The 19,726-nt window shown below is 45.3% G+C and overlaps 1 protein-coding gene and 1 pseudogene across 1 annotated transcript in view; one reads left to right on the plus strand and one right to left on the minus strand.

Annotated features, from left to right (window-relative positions):
* The window catches only part of SASH1 (SAM and SH3 domain containing 1), a 324,812-nt gene extending 311,873 nt beyond the window's left edge, over window positions 1–12,939 (minus strand). The window contains exon 1 of the mRNA XM_051855276.3: window positions 12,764–12,939. Within this exon, the coding sequence (XP_051711236.3) occupies window positions 12,764–12,808 (45 nt within the window). The 5' untranslated portion in view covers window positions 12,809–12,939. The remainder of the gene's footprint in view (window positions 1–12,763) is intronic.
* Window positions 12,940–13,098: 159 nt separating this feature from the next.
* Window positions 13,099–19,726, plus strand: part of LOC138849780 (eukaryotic translation initiation factor 2 subunit 3-like) — a 67,927-nt pseudogene continuing 61,299 nt past the window's right edge.

The raw sequence follows: 19,726 nt of genomic DNA on the forward strand, positions 1-19,726 counted from the left end.
CGTACCTAGCAGGTGCTCTGGGTGCAGAGTGTAGGACCCATGATATTTTAGGGGCCTAGGAAAGTGCATTAACTTCTTTCAAAGAAATTAAATTCAGAAGAAAATGCTTTTAGGTTAGAGAAGATGTTTTCATATATAATTTATCTTTACACTGACACCATTTTGAAATATAATTCAAAATATTTTTGTTATAGAGGAAAGGGTTCCCAAAGGCAAAAGTGCCCAGGGAACCTGAAAATGATAATGCGGCCTATTTCTGGCTACAGAGCCTCAGGGAAACAGAGCACACAAGGGTAGGGCTTGCTCCGCAGCACCACCAGGGGGCAGACGTGGGGTAGCTGTATTTGAGCTGGAAGATCTAAGCCTAGATCAGAAATGGCAGCATTTTATGTATGCTCACAGGCTGGGTGTGGTAGAAAATCAGATGTGGGTCTGCAGACAGGGGGCCGGGACTCAGCACCAGACACCAAGTTTAGGATAGTGTACTGGTCACTGCTCAAGAGTTAGTTCCCTGCTCGTCAGGTTTGGGGCATGGTCAGGGCTGAACTTTCCATATTGGGGAAAAGCAAGAATGGACAGCCTCTATTAGGAAGATATATTAGGACTATTTAGCCTTAAAATAACATTTTAGCTTGACTAAGCCTAGGTCAGACTGATTCGCGTATAAGAAACACAGGGGTGGGGCTGGCACTATGATGTAGCCGGTAAAGCTGCTGCCTGCAGTTCTGGCATCCCACATGGGTGCCGACTCAAGTCTTGGCTGCTTCACTTCTGATAAAGCTCTCTGCTCTGGCCTGGGAAAGCAGTAAAAGATGGCCCAAGTGCTTGGGCCCCTACACCTGCACGGGAGATCTGGAAGAAGCTCTTGGCTACGGATCAGTGCAGCTCCAGCTGCTGTGGCCATCTGGGAAGTGAAACAGCAGATGGAAGACTCTCTCTCTCTCTCTCTCTCTCTGTCTCTCTCTCTGCTTCTTGCCTCTCAGTAACTCTGACTTTCAAATAATAATAATAATAAAAAAACCCAGAGGAGCGAGGTGCGTACGCATGTCCACACACCCTTCTTAACCACAAACAATGACATGGGATGCTCTCAGATTATTTTTGGGAAACAGAAAAGAAGCTTATGAAACAGTGATGTCATACACCCTGCAGACAAAGGCTGGGGCTCAGCAAAGTGCAGGGCAAAGCTACGGCTGCCCCCAGGACCTGTTGACAAGTTCTGGAATGATAGAGGTAGAAACACCGCTTCGCATTGCAGGAGTGTAGTTAAAAGGCCAGGGGTGTGGACCAACTCCATAATATCTTAGAGTTGCTCTCGTGTTGCTGAGTGAGATGCATGACATTGATAAATCACCCTATTATAACTCGTGATAAAAGTTGCAGGTACTTAGAGGGCCGACCAATAGACACCTGAAAGAGACAAATGGCTGCAAGAAGACAACTGATACGGGGGAGTTGGGGATACCCCTTGTGGGCAGCAGAGGCCGAGGCAATGCCAGACAGAATTTCCCAGTCCCACAAATGCCCATTGATTTGTGCCACCTGATAATCATAACAAAAGCCTCAAAGCTGATGTTTTGTAATTTTCATACGTGAAAATCTGCCATGCAAATGTAAGGTCATTTTATGACTAACCCAACTGAAGTGGCAATTTGAAGCACTTTTCTAAATCCCCTCATTTTGGCTCAAATTTTGGGGCATTTAGACAGGATTTTTTTTTTTCTGAACAGTCTGCATGTTTACCATGGTGAGGCTTAGAATCACTATAAAGAATTTTTTGTTTTTGCAGAAACTCCAGCTTTTGGGAGGACTCAGAACAACTGATCCCGCCTTCCAAATGTTCCCTCACCCCCATGACATTGGTCTATTTGCACTGTTGCTCATGGTGGCTTCTACAGTAGCATCCAGCACCTAGTCCACGAATCACTTCCTACTTTCAATCACAAGGATTGCTGCAAGCTACATTCACCTGTTCTATAGACAGTGATCCCCTACGTTTTCCATGATACCAGAGTCTCTCCAAGGAACACCAAGGGGAGAGGGGGTGGAATCATGAACTGCTTCCGTGCCCACTAGCGTCTGATTAGCCCCAAATACACCATGTGGTTCAGCAGTGGAGGAAGCCACAGTGGCTTCATTCACTGAAATTTCTCTGGCAGCTGTCATCTGCCAACCAAACCCAAACTGAGACCTTCGGTTGCCAACGGCTTTGGATCATACACGCCCACATCCCTGAAGTGGAAGGGCTACCGGTTGGGTGGGGGTAGGGTTGAAAGAGAGCTTTTCTGCTGGGCAGAATGAATTGCCTAGAAAAATGAGCTTCTGAGACAATAATGAAGAAGTTAATGGATTAACGGGAGGCACCACTATTAGGTTTCTGGTGGGTAACTAGTGAGACTGTGGAAATTCAAGAATACTCATTCGCGCTTTCGGCAGCAGCTGCCACTGTTTGGATTATGCATAGTAATAAGCCATATGGTGTGGCAGAAAGGAATCGCACATATTTTCACATGGACAAATATTATTATTCCAAAACATAAACACGTCAATATAAGTGTTTTTTCTCCTGGGAGGGATACAGGCTCTGATCGCAGTTATAGGAAGATGACTCAGCCTGGATGTGCAAAAAAATCACCTGCCAAGGCTATTATTGGAGAAATCCTGCAGCACAGCTCTTCCCACACTCTCCTTTCCGTATTGGGATTCAGCCACATTCGATGTGGCAGAGGAAGAACAGAAGAGAAAGGAGGGAAGGGGAGGAAAAGAGCAAATGGAAAGATGACCAAAGGAAGGGGGCACACACCGTGCCGAGCTCTCCCATCTGCGAGGCCAGTGCCCTATAGAACGCACACAACGGAGAAGCCGTGTGCCGGCCTGGGAACTTGCTGCCCAAACACCTCACAGGCAAACCAGGAGGCAAAGGTGGAGAAGACCTCATCAGAACATCGGACATCCGATGGGGCTTCTTCCAAAGGACACATGCTCCCTCTTCTTTGGGTTTCTCTTAACCGTCCCAAGCACAAATCACCTGCCACAGCCAATATAGTTCTTGTAACAATTCATGCACATTTCCCATTTCTTTATTTTGTCTTTGCATTTTCCTTTACTCTTGCTTTCCCCAGAAATGTTTATACACGGTTTTCTTCCTGGGAATCCTCCACTCTTGGTGTCAGCTGCTATTATTTTATAATTTCCCCTTCTTCCAAGACATGATCATTGCCCTTAAGACTTCTCCTTGGCTGCCTTCTGCGACTCGTGGGCTGCCTGTCCTCCAGCGTGGTAGAACTGTCAGGGGGGCTTGGGGAGGGCAGACCTGGGCAATGTGTGCGGGGCAGGGGGATGGAAAAGGTGGGTTTAGCCACAGTCACCAGTCATCTTTTTTGCCATTCAGTCCCTGCAGCCACCGTGGGTCAGATCTGCCCACGGAACCACAGCCGTGCTCTGCTGAGAAGCACACACCAGGCAACACCGAACTGAGTGGCAATCTCAGAGCTGGCTTCCTTTGTAGGACCAGTTTTCTTTCTTTTCTTTTCTTTTTTTTTTTTTTAAAGATTTATCTTATTTATTTGAAAGACAGAGTTACAGAGAGAGGTGGAGACAGAGAGAAAGGTCTTCCATCCACTGGTTCACTCCCCAGATGGCTGCAATGGTTGGAGCTGAGCCGATCCGGAGCCAGGAGCCAGGAGCCAGGAGCTTCTTCTGGGTCTCCCACATGGGTGCAGGGGCCCAAGCACTTGGGCCATCTTCTACTGCCTTCCCAGGCCACAGCAGAGAGTTGGATCAGAAGAGGAGCAGCTGGGACTAGAACCAGCACTCATATGGGATGTCGGCATTTCAGGCCAGGGCTTCAACCCGCTGCGCCACAGCGCTGGCCTCAGGACAAGTTTTCTGTGTGGCCTCCACCCCAGGGTATGATTGCATGTTTGTGTCCTACAAGTGAACACACAAGGGTCACTTTCCCTAGTGGCCCTTTCTCTTTATGGTTGGAAAACGCAAAACATGACCTAATCTAGAATTCGCCTGTTGCTTGGTCACTGTGTACAATGGCTCCAGGACTGTGGGACCTGGCTAATGAGTATGTAAGGGTGACTCGGTGAGGCTGAGAGAGAGAGTACAGACTGGGGGAACTGGAGGATATATACCTTCAACAGCATTCAAGATAAAATGCCCCCGAGCCCTGCATGCCCAGCACAGCACATCTGCAAGCTGCATCCAGCCTCAGGGCCGCCCAGGTGTGATCCTCACCCAGCCGCCCTCTACCTTCTCCTGCTGAGCTCTTTCCAAGCTCCTTGACTGTGGCCTTCCCAGGCAGCTCACTCTATCCACTCTTGTTGCTCTCAGCCAATGCGTGCCCTGTTCCAGTTCAGGTCCTGGCTGGCATTAACACACGGCAGCCCTTTAACAGGTCTCTGGAGGTGGCTTGTGCACCACAGAGCAGGCTCTTCCCAAAGGTAAGCATTCTGGGTTACTTCACTGGTTCTACTGGTGTACAGTTTGGAGCTCCAGGCCGTAGTTCTCAAAGCGTGGACCCTAGACCAGCAGTACAGGCATCCCCTGACACACATGAAAATGGTCAGTCCCCACGGAATCAGAAAATCTTGGTGGAGGTACCCAGGGGTGGGCCCAGTAATCTGCATTTTAATCGGCCTCCTGGGAGATTCTGTGGCAGGCTCAGATTTGAGAATCACGCTTGTCCTGGACTGCTGGTCCCATCTCCACTTTGCAATGTACTTCTGTTTGCCTGCATCCCTCTGGAATTTTGGTGTCTAAAACAAAACTTTACCCATATGTACTATTATTTTAATCATTTTAGAAGAATTTAGGGATATTATGAAGGCTAAATTACATAATACCTAAGAAATATCCAGCACAGCTTCTGGCACTTACTAAGCTTGCCACATCTGTTGGTTATTATTAGCATGTCATCATTAAGGTTATTATATCAAAGTGGTCCAAGACCAAACACATTTTTTATGTCTGATAGTTTTCCATATCTTAGTGTTAAGTGTTGTTGTCTCTCGTATACAGCTCATTTATTTACATAGTAGAGTGGATGTGGAATCGAGATTAAAAACTAACAGCATAATGGCAGGGCTGAAGTAGCCTCCCCCATAAAAAGGAAGTAATCTTGTTCATCAGCCAAAAGCTCCTGGAGTTTGGGAGGGAAGATGACAAGCTCCCTCAAATAAGAGGTTTAAGTGCTTTGAGAAAGACGAGGTTGGAAAAGAGAAGGGAGAGAGCAAAGATTAATTTTGAAGCTTTCCTCTATTTCCAAGAACATGGAGTACTTCTCTTCCTTCTCTATCTGTAACCCCCAATGCCCTGCAAATTCTCCATCTTCCTTCCATTTCAGGTAGAAGCATGCTCTGAGAATTCCTACACCACGAGTAGAAATGCCAGTCTGTGCCAGGTCTGTTTTAAAATTCACTCAGTAAAGAATTCTGACTTTCGTTAACATAACTACTAGAGGAGAGCCAAGGGGTTGACCTTCAGCGTGTTCAAGAGCGACACCAATCACCTTGCCTTGGCACGCACGTGGATTTCTTGCAAGGATTTCAGCAGGTGTTTTCTGAATCGCATCCAGAATCACACTGGACAGAAACACAGCAGAGGTCACATCAATAATGAGAAGCAGGATGATGGCGGCCCCCTCCGGCAGGCCCTGTGAGCCGGCGGCGATCACAGCACTGTCTGAACTCCTAGCCAACAGCCAATGTCATTGTAACATATTCGAGACAGAGACAAACAGAGCCAACAGCTCAGGCCAGAGTTCTAAAGAGATGCAACCAGGGAGGAAAGGCAAGGGGACAAGAAGAAAACGCACACCTACTTCTTTTTATTCAGTTAAGTTCCATTTAGGCGTATGGGATGTTTTTAATAGAGATGCTTACAATGTTGTATCCCAACTGCCATATTTCCAAGACTATTTTTTTTTTGTTTTAATCTTGAGAAATTATAACAAAGGGGAAACTCACTATGAACCATGATCCTTCTTGGCATCCCAAGCAGCAAATAAAACTACAAGGTCGCCATTCTGCTGTCAGGATCACCTGCTCAACACCCCTTTCTCTGCTGAGCTTCTTCCCACACCCCAGTTTTGCCTTCTTCCTGCTCACCAACATTTCCGGTCCTGTATTCAAGAAACAGCCACAGTCCCCAAAAGAGGGGAAGAGGGATGAAGAACTCAGGGCCAAGCTCGGTCCTACTCTATATTCAGCCCCCGACCTCACCTCCCGGGCAGTACTGATAACGTTACCGAACTGCTCTGGGCTGATTTCCTTGTCTGGGAAATGATAGATTGGTTATGCTGGGGCTCCTGTGCTGAAAGATTCACAGGCCAGGGCGAGCACTGCGAGAAGCAGACAGGGAGGAGAATGCTGGCCCCATCTACGGGGCACAGCTATATATTCAGACCTCGCTGATCACTGTCATATCTTCTGATTCTTTTTTGGAAGGAAAATCTGTCTCTGGGTTGTTAGGTGAACTCTTGGGAGTTTTAAATGTTGGCTAAAAATGCTAACTAAAATAAGAACAATTATAAAAAGACTATGTGGGTCCAGTTCTTTCATTAGATGATTCAAAAATTTCTCCTGAAACCTAAGAAGGCTGATCTGTCTCAGCACACAACCCCTTGGTTTTGTTCATTTGTGTGCCTGATGTGGTACCGTGATGCTTCTTCCAACCCATCAGGTGAACTGTGTGTCTTTTTTTCCTGTAGATGAGAACTTTATGTCATATACAATTACAGGGCCAGGGGGTGGGGTAGGGGAGAAGGTCTGGCGCGGTGGCATAGTAGGTTAAGTCTCTGCCTGTAGTGTTGGCATCCCATATGAGTGCTGGTTTGTGTCCCAGCTGCTCCTCTTCCAATCCAGCTCTCTGCTTATGGCCTGGGAAAGCAGTGGAAGATGGTCCAAGTGCTTGGGCCCCTGCAGCTGCATGGGAGATCCAGAGGGAGTTCCTGGTCCCTGGATTTGGATTGGCCCAACCTAGGCCATTGCAGTCATTTAGAGAGTGAACCAGGGGCTGGCATTGTGGCGTAGTGGGTAAAGCAGCTGCATGCAGTCCTGGCATCCCGTATGGGCGCCGGTTTGAGTCTTGGCTGCTCCACTTCTGATCCAGCTCTCTACTATGGCCTGGGAAAGCAGTAGAAGATGGCCCAGGTCCTTGGGGCCCTGCATTCACATGGGAGACCCAGAAGAAGCTCCTGGATCTTGGCTTCAGATCGGTACAGCTCTAGCTCTTGTGGTCATCTGGGAAGTGAACCAGCAGATGAAAGATCTCTCTCTCTCTCTCTCTGCTTCTGCCTGTGCCTCTCTGCAACTCTGCCTTTCAAATAAATAAATAAATCTTTAAAAAGAGAGAGTGAACCAGCAGATGGAAGACCTCTCTCTCTCTCTCGCACCCTCTCTCTGCCTATAACTCTACCTCTCAAGTAAATAAATCAAATCTTTTTTTAAAAAAAACACAACTACATATATGAATGGAAAAGTTAATCATCTTAAGCTGAAGTGTGTCAGGGACCACACAGCATGTGGCCTCCTAGTGGAAAACTACTGAGGCAGGGTTAGACAGCCCAGGCTGGAGAGTACTGATAACGCAACCTTGTGTGACCTTGTGCCTTAAGACCTTGTAACCTTTCCCCTACTTGCACAAGCATTGCAGCTACAAGATAAGCTCCCCCTCCTTCTCCCGCCTGATGTCCTGCCCTCCTAAACGCCCCTCCTTCCCCCGCCCAACACCCTGCCTTTATGATATATAAGTGTGTGGTTGAAAAATAAAATTTGCAACTTGATCAGGACTCTTGTCTTGCTGCCTTCTTTGTGTCTCCTGTCCCTTCATTTCTCCTTCTAGGTGCTTGGCCCTAGTTGACGTCCCATGGGACAGGACAGAAGTGCACAGCCAAGTCTCCAAATATCAGCAGGCAGACCAGATGATGTGAATAAAGACAGTGGTGAGGGAGAGGAGGCCATCTTCTGTGCTTTTCCCAGCCCATCAGCAGGGAGCTAGGTTGGAAGTGGAGCAGCCAGGATACAAACCAGCAGCCATACAGGATGCTGGCATTGCAGGCTGTGGATTTACCCTCTATGCCCCAACCAGGCCTTGCCTGGAGGCTTTTCTAGAAAGTATTTGTTTAACTCAAAGAACAGGGAGAGACTCATGAGAAAGTTGGGGGGCCTTGGAGTAGAACCAAGGAGAAGAATGAGGCTTTCTCTCTTTTTTCTCTCTCTCTCAAGTCTTTTATAAAAGATTTATTTTATTTATTTGGAAGGCACAGTTACAGAAAGGGGGAGAAACAGAGAGACAAAGACCTTCCTTCTGCTGGTTCACTCCCCAAAAGGCTGCAATGGCTAGGGCTGGACCAGGCTGAAGCCAGGAGCCAGGAACTCCTCCCAGGTCTTTTACATGGGTGCAGGGTCCCAAGCACTTGGGCTATCTTCCACTGCTTTCTCAGGCACATCAGCAGGGAGCTGGACTGGAAGAGGAACAGCCGGGACACAAACCAGTGCCCGTATGAGATGTTCATGTGGCAGGAGGAGGCTTAGCCTACTATGCCGCAGCGCAGCCCCAAGACTTCTCCGTTATGCCAAATGAAGACAGACTGTTGCCTAGGCAGGAAACCCATAATATACTAACTTTATGTAGCTTGTACTCAGAAGAATCCCTCCAGTCATCTCGTGTTCCCTATCTTCCCTCAGAAACAGGCTTCTCTTCCCCATTCCACTGTCCTGTATGTCTGGTCCTGTAACAACAGCTTTCCGACTGACCTTGAAAACCTTCAGAATCCCATCTGCCCCAGCAGACTCATTTTGCCTTACACACTGCTGTCCTTGTGCCATTCTACTTTCCCGACACCTCCCATGGCCCCCATGTCTTAACACGTCTTTTCCCAGGCCCGTGTCCTGTCCACAGCTGGTGTGTCTCTGCCTCAGTGCCTTCTCCTTCTCCACAAGGCTCACCCTGCTCTGTTTCAGTCTATCCGTTCCTATCAGTTTCCTTCATGAAGCTTCTTTGACTCTTCCAGGGCTTACTGCCTTCCTGACTTCAGAATCACTATTCTGCTTCATTTATGAACCATGCCCTCTGCTATTCAATTATATATGATTTTGCTCTCTAATTGTTTCATGCGTGTGTATCTTGCCTCTCAATTATTTTTCGACCTTCATGAGTTAAGATCACATCTTTCTGCCTCTGTGCTGTCTGCAGAGATGGAAGATTTAGGACAGAGGCAAGGCTCAGCGAAACTCGTCTGGTGTTTTAATGAGAAGGTGTTCAGATGAGCTCATCTGGAGAAAGGGATGGGGACAAATTAGGAACTTTTAGACTTGAAAAAAGAAAGATGGCCTGGGTGTCTGGGGTGGACATGATCAGGTAGGACTATGTAGCCAGTTATTGCTGTCCTCTTTCCTAAAGTGTTGTGCATGCAGCTCACACCCACTGCTGCTTGCCTTGTTATGTACAGACTATGCTTACCAAAGCTGTCCTAAGATATGTGCAAGGCAGACATCTGGTCTACCAGTTGTCCATAACTATCATACGACCTTGATGATTTGAATCTGCACTTGGAGTAAACTTTAACTTCAATTCCCAGGTATCACTATTATCCTCTTTGAGAAAGCATTCTCCAGATACTTACAGTCTAGAAGTGAATCCAAGTGACACAGATGTTATGCAAGAATGAAGACACACAGGAACTCAGGTGCACTAATAAAAAAAATGGTAAGTGCACTCTGATGGAGGAACCACTGGGGTCTCCCTGGCAGAGAAGGCTGAGAGCTGACATTTGATATTCTTTATGAAGTCACCAGCTTTGGGGAGCTGTGCCTTCTCTTTCCCACTCCAAGCCAGCTTGCTAACCAGGGAGAACCAATCCTGTTATTAAGTTTCCATGTTTCACAACCTAAACTGAAGATAACAACCTGCTGACCATAAGAGAGGGTGGGTGTATTCGTTATGATAGAAAGACACTGTGAAATGTACCAGAGTCTCCATAACCCCTTTCTGTTGATTCACACAGAGCCTGAGCTCTTGAGCCTGACCAGCCACTCATCATAAGTTCCAGTCGCTCCTGCCCTGGACCCTACCTGGCCTGGGGTGTCTGAGTTGGCAGGTACTCCATTCAGTGCCCAGCCGGAAGGGAACTGAGGAGACACTGCTGGGCAGCTGCCAGCCCTCTAAGGCAGTCTCTGGGGCTGCTGTGCTGGCTTTCTCACGGGAAGTCACCACCCACCTGATGACAGCATGCAGGGCAGAGGCAGAAGCAGAGCCTGGGATAGAGGAGGGGTTCCAAGAGAGGAGAGAGAATTTTTCTAAAAGGCAGTTTAGATAATCAAAGTTGAACAGAATACCAGTCTCGCTTGAAGGTGCATAGGCCTTGTTTACCTTCAATGCCTGTAGCTCTTTAGCACAACATTTTTTTTTTTTTTTTAGATTTAAAAGCAAGATTTATTAGAGTCAGAGACCTGCAGCCAGTGTCGCATAGAGGTGGGGAGGGGGGGCTCCAAGAGAGGGACCCGTGGTACCTGGATTTTGAAGCACAATTTTGGGGAAGAACAAAACTTGACATTCAGTTACAAGGTGGGGACAAAACCCATCAAAAGACCTGATTTGTAATCTTTTATCCTGTCTGGCTTGCTCATGATAAAACAAACAGCCATCAGAAGGGTGGGATACCTGATTTGCCTTGCAGTGCACTGGGAGCTCAGAAGGAATCACCACTCTCTTGCTAGTCTCATGATAAGATTGGAAGCTTCCAAGGAGTGGGTAGGGAGGCACTTTTGATCTTGCTAAAGACAACCTCTGGGGAAAGCAAGCATTTTGCACCCTAAACCTCCCCCAGGACCACCCTGACGGCCCACTAACCGGTCTGACAAGACTGGCTATCTTATCTGGGGACCTCCTCCAGCAGGGGTGGGTGGGGACCATGGCCACATCTCAGCACTTTGTGTATTTTCCAGCTTCTGCCTGGGCCACACAGCTTGTTTTTGGCCCTGGGACCCATGAGAACCTGCAGTTACATAAGCTTTCAGCCCAGGCACAAATGCCACCCTGCAGGAAACCTTCTTACATTTCCAGACTATGTTATGTTGGGCTCAATAAAAACAAAGATATTTGAAAAACTTAAGTATTTCAAGAGTTTAGAAATGGTTGTTTCCAGAATACAATTTACTAATATGCTTGCTAAGTAAATGAATGAATGAGTTAGTCAAAGGTATGCTTGCTAAGTAAATGAATGAATGAGTTAGTCAAAGGTAAATGTAGGCCGGTGCAGCGGCTCACTAGGCTAATCCTCCACCTTGTGGCGCCGGCACACCGGGTTCTAGTCCCGGTCGGGGTGCCGGATTCTGTCCTGGTTGCCCCTCTTCCAGGCCAGCTCTCTGCTGTGGCCCGGGAGTGCAGTGGAGGATGGCCCAAGTGCTTGGGCCCTGCACCCCATGGGAGACCAGGAGAAGCACCTGGCTCCTGGCTTCGGATCAGCACAGTGCGCCGGCTGCGGCGGCCATTGGAGGGTGAACCAATGGCAAAGGAAGACCTTTCTCTCTATCTCTCTCTCTCTCACTGTCCACTCTGCCTGTCAAAAAATAAAAATAAAAAAAATAAAAAAAAGGTAAATGTAAAAAATATTTGGATATTGATCTGAAAATTGTGCCTCTTTAGTTACATTTGGAAATAATTCATTATTTTTTTAGCCTCTTTTTGCCAAAGTTGCATGCAATATGGCATACTAGCTTGGATGCAGCATTTGAACCTAAGGCATTATAGATAGTTGAACATTCTTTGATGAACAGATATGACTACTCTCAGTACCAATGTTTTAATTTACTCCTTAATTTCATGCCACCACAGAAAGTAGAATTGCCATACTACCAGGGAAAACACACAAATCACAAAAATTATTTGTTATACCATCCAATATAAAATCGTCTATGTCTGCCACAGAATTTTCTATTCCCAATGAAGCTTCAGTTCACATTGTAAAGGAGAAAACAAGATGAAAATTTATACTATAGGTCATTGAGTTGTAATAATTGGGAAAACACTGGATTGGGATCTGGGGTCTATGATCTTCCAGCCCAATTCTGGGTTGCTTGGGTAGAGAGATCTCAGTTTATTCCACTACAAAATGGGGTCACCAGTCTGTAGTTGGCGGATCTCTGCTATTCCATGTTGAGATCAGGACTCTACCAATTCATCTGAAATAAACCCGGCAGCCCTTTGCAACATAAAAGGAACAGGGCAGGTCTGAATATGCCCAGTTGAAACATCACAGAAGGTGGTTTTCAACAGACATTAATATGCTCCTTCATCCTGTTTTCTGATCATAGTCACACACACACACACACACACACACACACACATACACACACATGACATCGGCAGAGAAGCACGGTTAAAGACCACCAAGAGTAACAATCCAAACCAGATTTCCAAGAAACACTCCATTTGTGTTAAAAATCCAGCTTAGCTTTAAAATTCCCTTCCATCATTGAGTCGTACTCAGTAAGGTCATTATGTCTTGCATGACTGCAAGCTCTCAGTATTTTCGTTCATGAATAAAATTAGAAAATTGCCACCTGAACAATTCATTCAAAGTCACTTACCACTAACGTTACTTGGTATGTAGAAGGCATGATTCTCTCAAAAATAATGAGCAAGACTATAATCCTTTGATTACAAATTCCCTTTTCATCTTAACGTTATTAAAAGACAAAAGGAAAATGCCCAGCATGATGTTTTTGATATTTAGACACCTCATTCAACTCACCATTAGTTTGCTCCAAAAGTCAGCCTCCCTTGCAAGAGTCTCCATAGCGAAGGGATAAATTTCCAGTTCTGCCTTGTCAGATATGTCCCTGGGACTGCTCAGGTGACCGAGCACAGGAAGGCAAACATTTCAGTTGAGCCACTTTCATAATATTGACGGTTGCATTCTCACCAAGCTGGTAGTCATGGGAGAAATGGAATTTACATATGTTGAGGTGAGATGGGTGTAGGCATTTCCCACAGTTATGATTCAAGGCTGAGATATGTCTCATTCAAAGAGATAATAATACAAGTCAGAGAAGAAAAGTATCCCCTAGCATTACTGCCACTTAGGACATGACAACTCACGTTGCCACGTTCAAACATGCCACGCCCCAGTCACCAGGCCAAGAACAATCCTTGTGTGGGTGGTGCAAGTTCCTTTTGGCATTTTTTTTTTTCATGGCAGACTCTAGTAATCATTTATCTCTCAGCTTACTTCAAGGTGTGTACAGTATACAAGAATGCCATCTGGAATGCAAGGAGAAGGTTGCAAGTTCAGAAAGACGACTTTCAGCTACCAAGGGATTCATCCTGTGTGCTACGTTACTAGAACAGATAAAACGTGATATGAGACAGCTGTATAAGAATGTAGGTGCCAACAATAATCTTGGTCTTCTGATAAGAGGCAGGAGAATACAGTTGCCTCCAAAAGTCCTGGAGAATTGGATCTGTGGTCATCATTTCAGGCACAACTCAGACACGTGACATTCTGATCTGTGTTAGTATCGGTGACTCCCCAGTCACTCCAGAGAAACATTTTTGTAAACACAAATCCCACACCCCCTACTCAGCACTCCTGCAAGAAGAAAAAAAGGAAAAACATAACACAGACAAAGTCTGATGGCAGACATCTGGGAGAATTTTGGTCATTTCTTTCTGTTGTTGTGACCTTCAAACATTTAATGAACATTTCTTGGCTATTTGAATCCAATGAAGTTGTCAAAGCTTATGATGGAAAGCAGAGCTCAAATGCATAAAAGCACGTGTTTGTTAACAACCTTCCCTGTGTGTTGTAACCACAACTCCCTACATTGGCCAGTTTCTAATCACACAGGACTTGTGCAGTTGCTCATTCACAGGAAAACTCAACTGTGGTCGGAAGCTGAGTTTGACCTCCAAAGCCTGGTGCAGGAGGCCAGAAGCCAACACTGCATTGGTCCAAGGCAGAGTGGACCACCTGAGTCAATTTTCATGTGTATGGAGATTCCCCTCTAATCCCTGCTTCATTTTGCTAACAGCAGAGTTTTCTAAAAATGCATGGTTTTATCCAGGAAAGTAGTTATTTACATTTGGCACATTTTCTCTATTTCCTGGCCTCCCCAAATTAGGATCAGTCTTGTCAGATCAACGTGCTTAAATATACAAGAAAACAAAAAACAAAAACAAAAAAACCCAAATGCTCATAAACTGAGAGGATTGTGGAATTGGGAAGTGGGTCAAAAAAGAGCAGCTTTTTAAGAGGAAAGAGATGATTTTGGGGAGGGGATTATTGAAAATCCTTGTTTACTTTTCATCTCTGGAAGCCCAATGAAGACTACACTTATTTTAGCTGCTCTACTAACTGCTAGGCCTTCAGAACCTGTTGTGCGGGCTTGGCCTCATACCTGCGTTCACCTGTGTGCTGGTGTTCGTGACCCAGTGAGTCACTTGCCTCTTGTGCAACTTCCCCAAAATATGTGAAACAACAATTTGAGCCTGGAACAGGGTTTTCTTCTTTTCAATTGGTAAAATCCAACATTTTATGTGACTTACTATTCATCGCATCAAGTCCAGTACATGTACTTTTATAGATGCCTTTCAAAAACTAGACCTAAACCTAGGATTCTAAATCAAGTCTTTTTGTTTTCATTTTTTTTTAGTTCAAATTCAAGGGCATCTTGGTATTTCAAGGAATACCCTGGCATAACCCATTGTCAGATTTCACAACTTTTGGGAAACCACCCTTCAATGAATGTTTCCCGGACTGTGTTTTATGAAATTGAGGGGCAAAGGAACAGTCTGTTTGGTCTGTGACTGACTCAGTCAGCTAAGGTCATGGGACACAAGTGACTCTAACAGACACATGGGAGTCCTTTTTCAGAGAGAGCAGTAACAAGAGACATCTTGAGTATTAATGACTTTTACTTATTTGTCAACAATATATCAGAAAAAGAGAATGCAAAATAATTCACATTTTCCAACAAACTAAAATGATTTTGAGAGCACTCTGTCAAGGGCAAGCCAGGAGTGCCCTGAAAATAAAACCTTGAACCCCCAACGGCCATGTGCACCAAAAAAAGGCGTGGAGGACCTAACGGTGTCTTCTCTAGGGAGATTCCACTGTTTCTTGGAGAGAAGTCTAGACTTTCATGTAGAGTGGAGAGCTGTGTTTATTGTTAATATATATATATATATAATATATAATACATATCTATACCTTTTATTTAATGAGTACAAATTTCATAAGTACAACTTTAAGAATATAGTGGTTCTTCCCCCCCATACCTACCCTCCCACCCCTACTCCCGCCCCACTTCCTCCTCCCTCTCCCATCCCATTCTTCATTAAGACTTTTTAAATTAACTTTATATACAGAAGACCAACTCTATCCTAAGTAAAGATTTCAACAATTTGCACCCCCCCCCCCCACCAACAAGAAATAAAGGACTGTTCGGGAACAAGTGTTACAGTTATCTCATAGTATAACTCATTAAGGACAGAGGTCCTGCATGGGGACTAAGTGCACCGTGACTCTTGTTAATTTAACACTTAACAGTCTTATGTATGATGTCAGTGATCACCCAAGGCTCTTGCACAAGCTGCCTAGGCTATAGTAGCCTTTTGGATACACAAACTCCATCAGTATTTGGACAGGGCCATAAACAAAGTGGAAGTTCTCCTCCCTTCAGAGAAAAGTACCTCCCTCTTTGATGGCCCCTGGGGTGTCACACAGATCCTTCATGTAGGACTTTTTTTTTTTTTTATTTGCCACAGTGCTACCGTACATATTAACAACAATGTTTGGGGGTTTTAATTCAGGGTTTTGCCCCTCCTTTATCTTTCTCCTTGTCCAAAGTGCCTCTGTGCCTCACGCTCAGAACTGGTGGCAGGCAGGTCCAGCCGTGAAGGCTTCCTGGCTTTTGTTTTCTTCATTCCCAAATCTGTGGTAGAACGGGAAAAGGAGCAGAATGTTTTCATGGAACAAGTCATCGTGGGCACGGAGGGCCTGCATAGGAAAGAAGATTGCCCGTAACAGACCCACGGCATTGTCTTTCTGGGCTTGGTGTGAGCATCTCTGAATCCAGATCCATGCTGGGAAGGAGTGGTGAGCCCAACAATGCCACAAATAAAAAGCACCTGGAGCTCCGAGTGGCTGAGAAGGAAATATAAATGTTGTTGGAAAGGCTGCATACCAGCTACCTGGTGCCAAGCGCTGTGGCGAGGCCAGCTTTTCTCTGTGTGAGCAGTTTTGATTGTGTCCCTACAATGTGATAGAGGCACTGGGGGGAGGCACAGATAGCACTGTAACTTCACCCTGGGTTCAAGGTCACCCAGAGGACTTTGTCCTTGGGAATCAGTTTGACCCTCTGCACTGGGCTCCAGGGTGGGCGATTTACTGCTGCTGCTTCCTGATCCTGTAGCTGATGAGGCTTCTAAATTAGAAGTGGTTAACACGTTCATTGGGACTTTAACTTTTGGAGTATAAAAAAGATAATACATCTTGACCAAATGAAATTCTACAGCAGGGAAAAAGATCCATTTAGGATCAACTGTCAAAGGTCACATAGGACAATGCACATGGAGTTGTCACTCCATAAGCTGATCTGGTCTTGCTCTTTCAATGTTAAGCAAAGTAGCTTCTGAAATGTATGCACTGCCTATGTCCATTACCAAACAGTTTCCAGGACCATCAATACATGCAAGTAAAACATAAAAATCGCAGAAGCCCTGCTATGATGTTTTGAGGCCTGAAAACAGAAAATAAGATATTGCTCAGCCTTCCCTGAACGACCCACAGAAGCCTGACCAGATTAAACATACTGCACCTTGAGTGAATATCCAAAGCTGCAAAAGAACAATTGACTCCACAGCTGCAGAAAGTCACACTAACCAGACAAGGTACAAGGGACACCGGATTTCTTGCTCCTTGGAAGGACAGTACCCAGAACACAAGACAAGAGGGGGGTTCATGAAGGGCCTGTGTGTCGGTGAAGATAAAGTGTATGCTGCGGGATCTCTTCATTTTAATCTACTCTTTCCATCCACAGGGGAAGGGCCTGCCAATTGCTAGGTTGCTGTGGTCAACTGCATTTTTTTCCCAGCATCCTGCTTTGCTTGGGGGGATGATACAGGATGCCAGAGTGCACGGGAGGTGGTCTGCTTTCTTCTCTCTCTCTCTCTGAATGAGATAGTGAGTGAGGCCAGGAGATAGTAGTGGGAGCTGAAGCCCTCTTCCCCCTGCAGAAAGGGTGGAGATGCACTCTCTCTTTGCACCTTGCATTTTTGGGCATTGGCTATTGAAGGGTCCTTAAGGGGGAAAGGAGAAAGATCTGCTCAGGGCAATTCTCATGTGATGCATGCATTTCTGGCTTCCTCTACAGCCTTAAGATTGATTCAGACCCAGCAACCTGGGAGTGGTGTGTGAATCTTTTCTGGATGGGAAGCCAGCCATCAGGTCTAATTTAGAGTGCATTTAAAGTGACCCTGCAGGCTCTAATCTAATCTCAAGATCAGAGTGAACTACTAGCCTGGGAATTACAAGTGTTTGAAGAATTCCTTGCTATTTTTAAGAAAAAGGGAAAAGAGGGAAGGATTTTGAATTAAAAGTGACTAAACACAGGCCCCACTGCCAGCACTTGATAGGTGTTAGCCTGATATTATATTTAGAGCCACAGTGTCTGTTTTAGTGATGAGAAACAGGTTGAGAGAATTCCCTGGCTTTTTATAGTCACTTGGCTGGCAGCAACTAGAACAGGGGAATTAGTGGAGATAGTGGGAAGGAACTCAGATGCTCTGTGTACAAGGAGCTTTACAGATTTATCTTGCTTATTTGTCCCAACAACCAAGCAGTGTCTCACTCCAATTTTACAAATCGAGAATCTCAGAATGTTTCCTTAACATGTCTGTGGTCATTTAGATAATAAACCAGGATTCAAACCATGCAGCTTAGCTTCAAAGTGCATACCCTTTGCGTCATATCCTAAGGCTCTTCCCATTCTTTGTAAATGACTTCAATGTTCCCATAAATAACAGGCAAGGGTCTTAAGGTCTTAATGGAGAACACCTAACAGAGGCTTGCACAAAAAGCTAGTCGATGTCATTGTGTGCTAGAATCACTAAGGAGATCCAGAAAAGACCCATCTCTGGCTCAGAACATGTGCTAGGTTTACTTTATGTAAGGACAGAAACTGTGCCAAGGTGAAATTCAACAGTGACTGACAATAGTACAAGGTCACAAGTGAACAGACATTCAACATTGTCTGGCTGATATTTCCTTTGTGATTTATTTATGTTTCTTTATATTTTGCTCTGAATTACATTTTACAGCTTAAAGTATACCTACCAATGGTAGATTCATTAAAAAGGATAACTGAGTAGAAAATATCTCAGTTACTCATGCCTGGTGAAACAGAGTATCAGGACCATGGGGCCTATATGAAACACCTGGTTCCAGGAAGAGAATAAGTCTCTGAAACTTCTAACCCTGAGCTACAAGTGGGTGACGTCCTCTGCCAGTCACAGAAGCCAGCGGGCAGCCTCCTGGGCCGCTCCTGCAGGGGGTGGACGAGTCTGCACCTGCTCCTGCTCTACAGTTTCTTGGTAATGTCTCTCTGCCATCCTGTTCTCTCTGCTCCTTCCTTTTCTTGAAGAAAAAGAGGTTAAAGTCGTTGATGCAAGTCCGCGTTTGTTTAGAAAGCTTTTTTTCGTTTGTTTGTTTTGCATGGTTTGCATGGTTTTAAAATATTTTTCTGGAATCAAATCCACCCATATAAAAAGTCAACCAAAAATCAGTATAAAATGCACTGTAGTCATAGGGTCCAATTTTTTTTGGAAATAGTTGCTCCATCAATTAAAATCCAATTGTTTGATTCAGTATTAAGAATTATATAGAATCCTGAAGGGGACAATCCCATTTTGTGTTGATATAATTGTTAGGAAACTGGGGCAGTTTTAAGCCAGGTGGCTGCATTGCCCAGCTACCTGAGCCAGGCTCCACCCCCATCCTAATGGGATTCGCTGCTCCTGCTTCCCTGCCCGCCCTCAGGTGAAATTTTAAAAGGGCCTGTTCTTGAACACGTGCTCTCTTGGTTCTTCTCTCCTGGGCTCTCTCCTCTCTCTTGGCTCTTGGTTCTTCTCTCTTGGCTCTGCTCTCCTCTCTCCTCTGCTCTGCTCTCTTCTCTCCTCACTAGCTCCTCTCCTCTCTGTTTCTCTCTTTTCCTTCGCCGCCCCTTCACTCCAGTCTGTAGGGTGTTTCCCAATAAACCCTTTCCCTTACTCCGGTGTCCGGTGTGTTTTGCGATGGCTAACATTAATATATAACAATAATCATCTTTTTTTTGCACTATATTCTAACCATGCTTCTAATGGACAAAGCTGGGGTACCCAGCATTTGAATCTTGAATTCTTGTCTGAACTCTTGCACATTCTCTCTCTCTCTCTCTCTCTCTCTCTCTCTCTCTCTCTCTCTCCCCATCTGTATCTATGTTCATCTCTATGTCAATATCTTCAATCTTTCACAAAACTTTTTCAGAGGACATTTAAGGCAAAATAACAGTCCATTGGTTTCATTACAATTTCCAGGGTATTTTCTTTGGCTGCTACATGAAGTATCAACATATCTGAGCTATAAAGACTCCCTCTTCTTAGGTCTACACTAAAACCAGACTTAAACATTCAGACAAATGTCTTCTTTTCTCTGAGTGCCATTATGATTTCTGTCTTT

This window comes from Oryctolagus cuniculus, chromosome 5 (genome assembly GCF_051225735.1).
Source record: "Oryctolagus cuniculus isolate XC-2025 breed Fujian yellow rabbit chromosome 5, ASM5122573v1, whole genome shotgun sequence".
Classification (NCBI taxonomy): Eukaryota; Metazoa; Chordata; class Mammalia; order Lagomorpha; family Leporidae; genus Oryctolagus; species Oryctolagus cuniculus.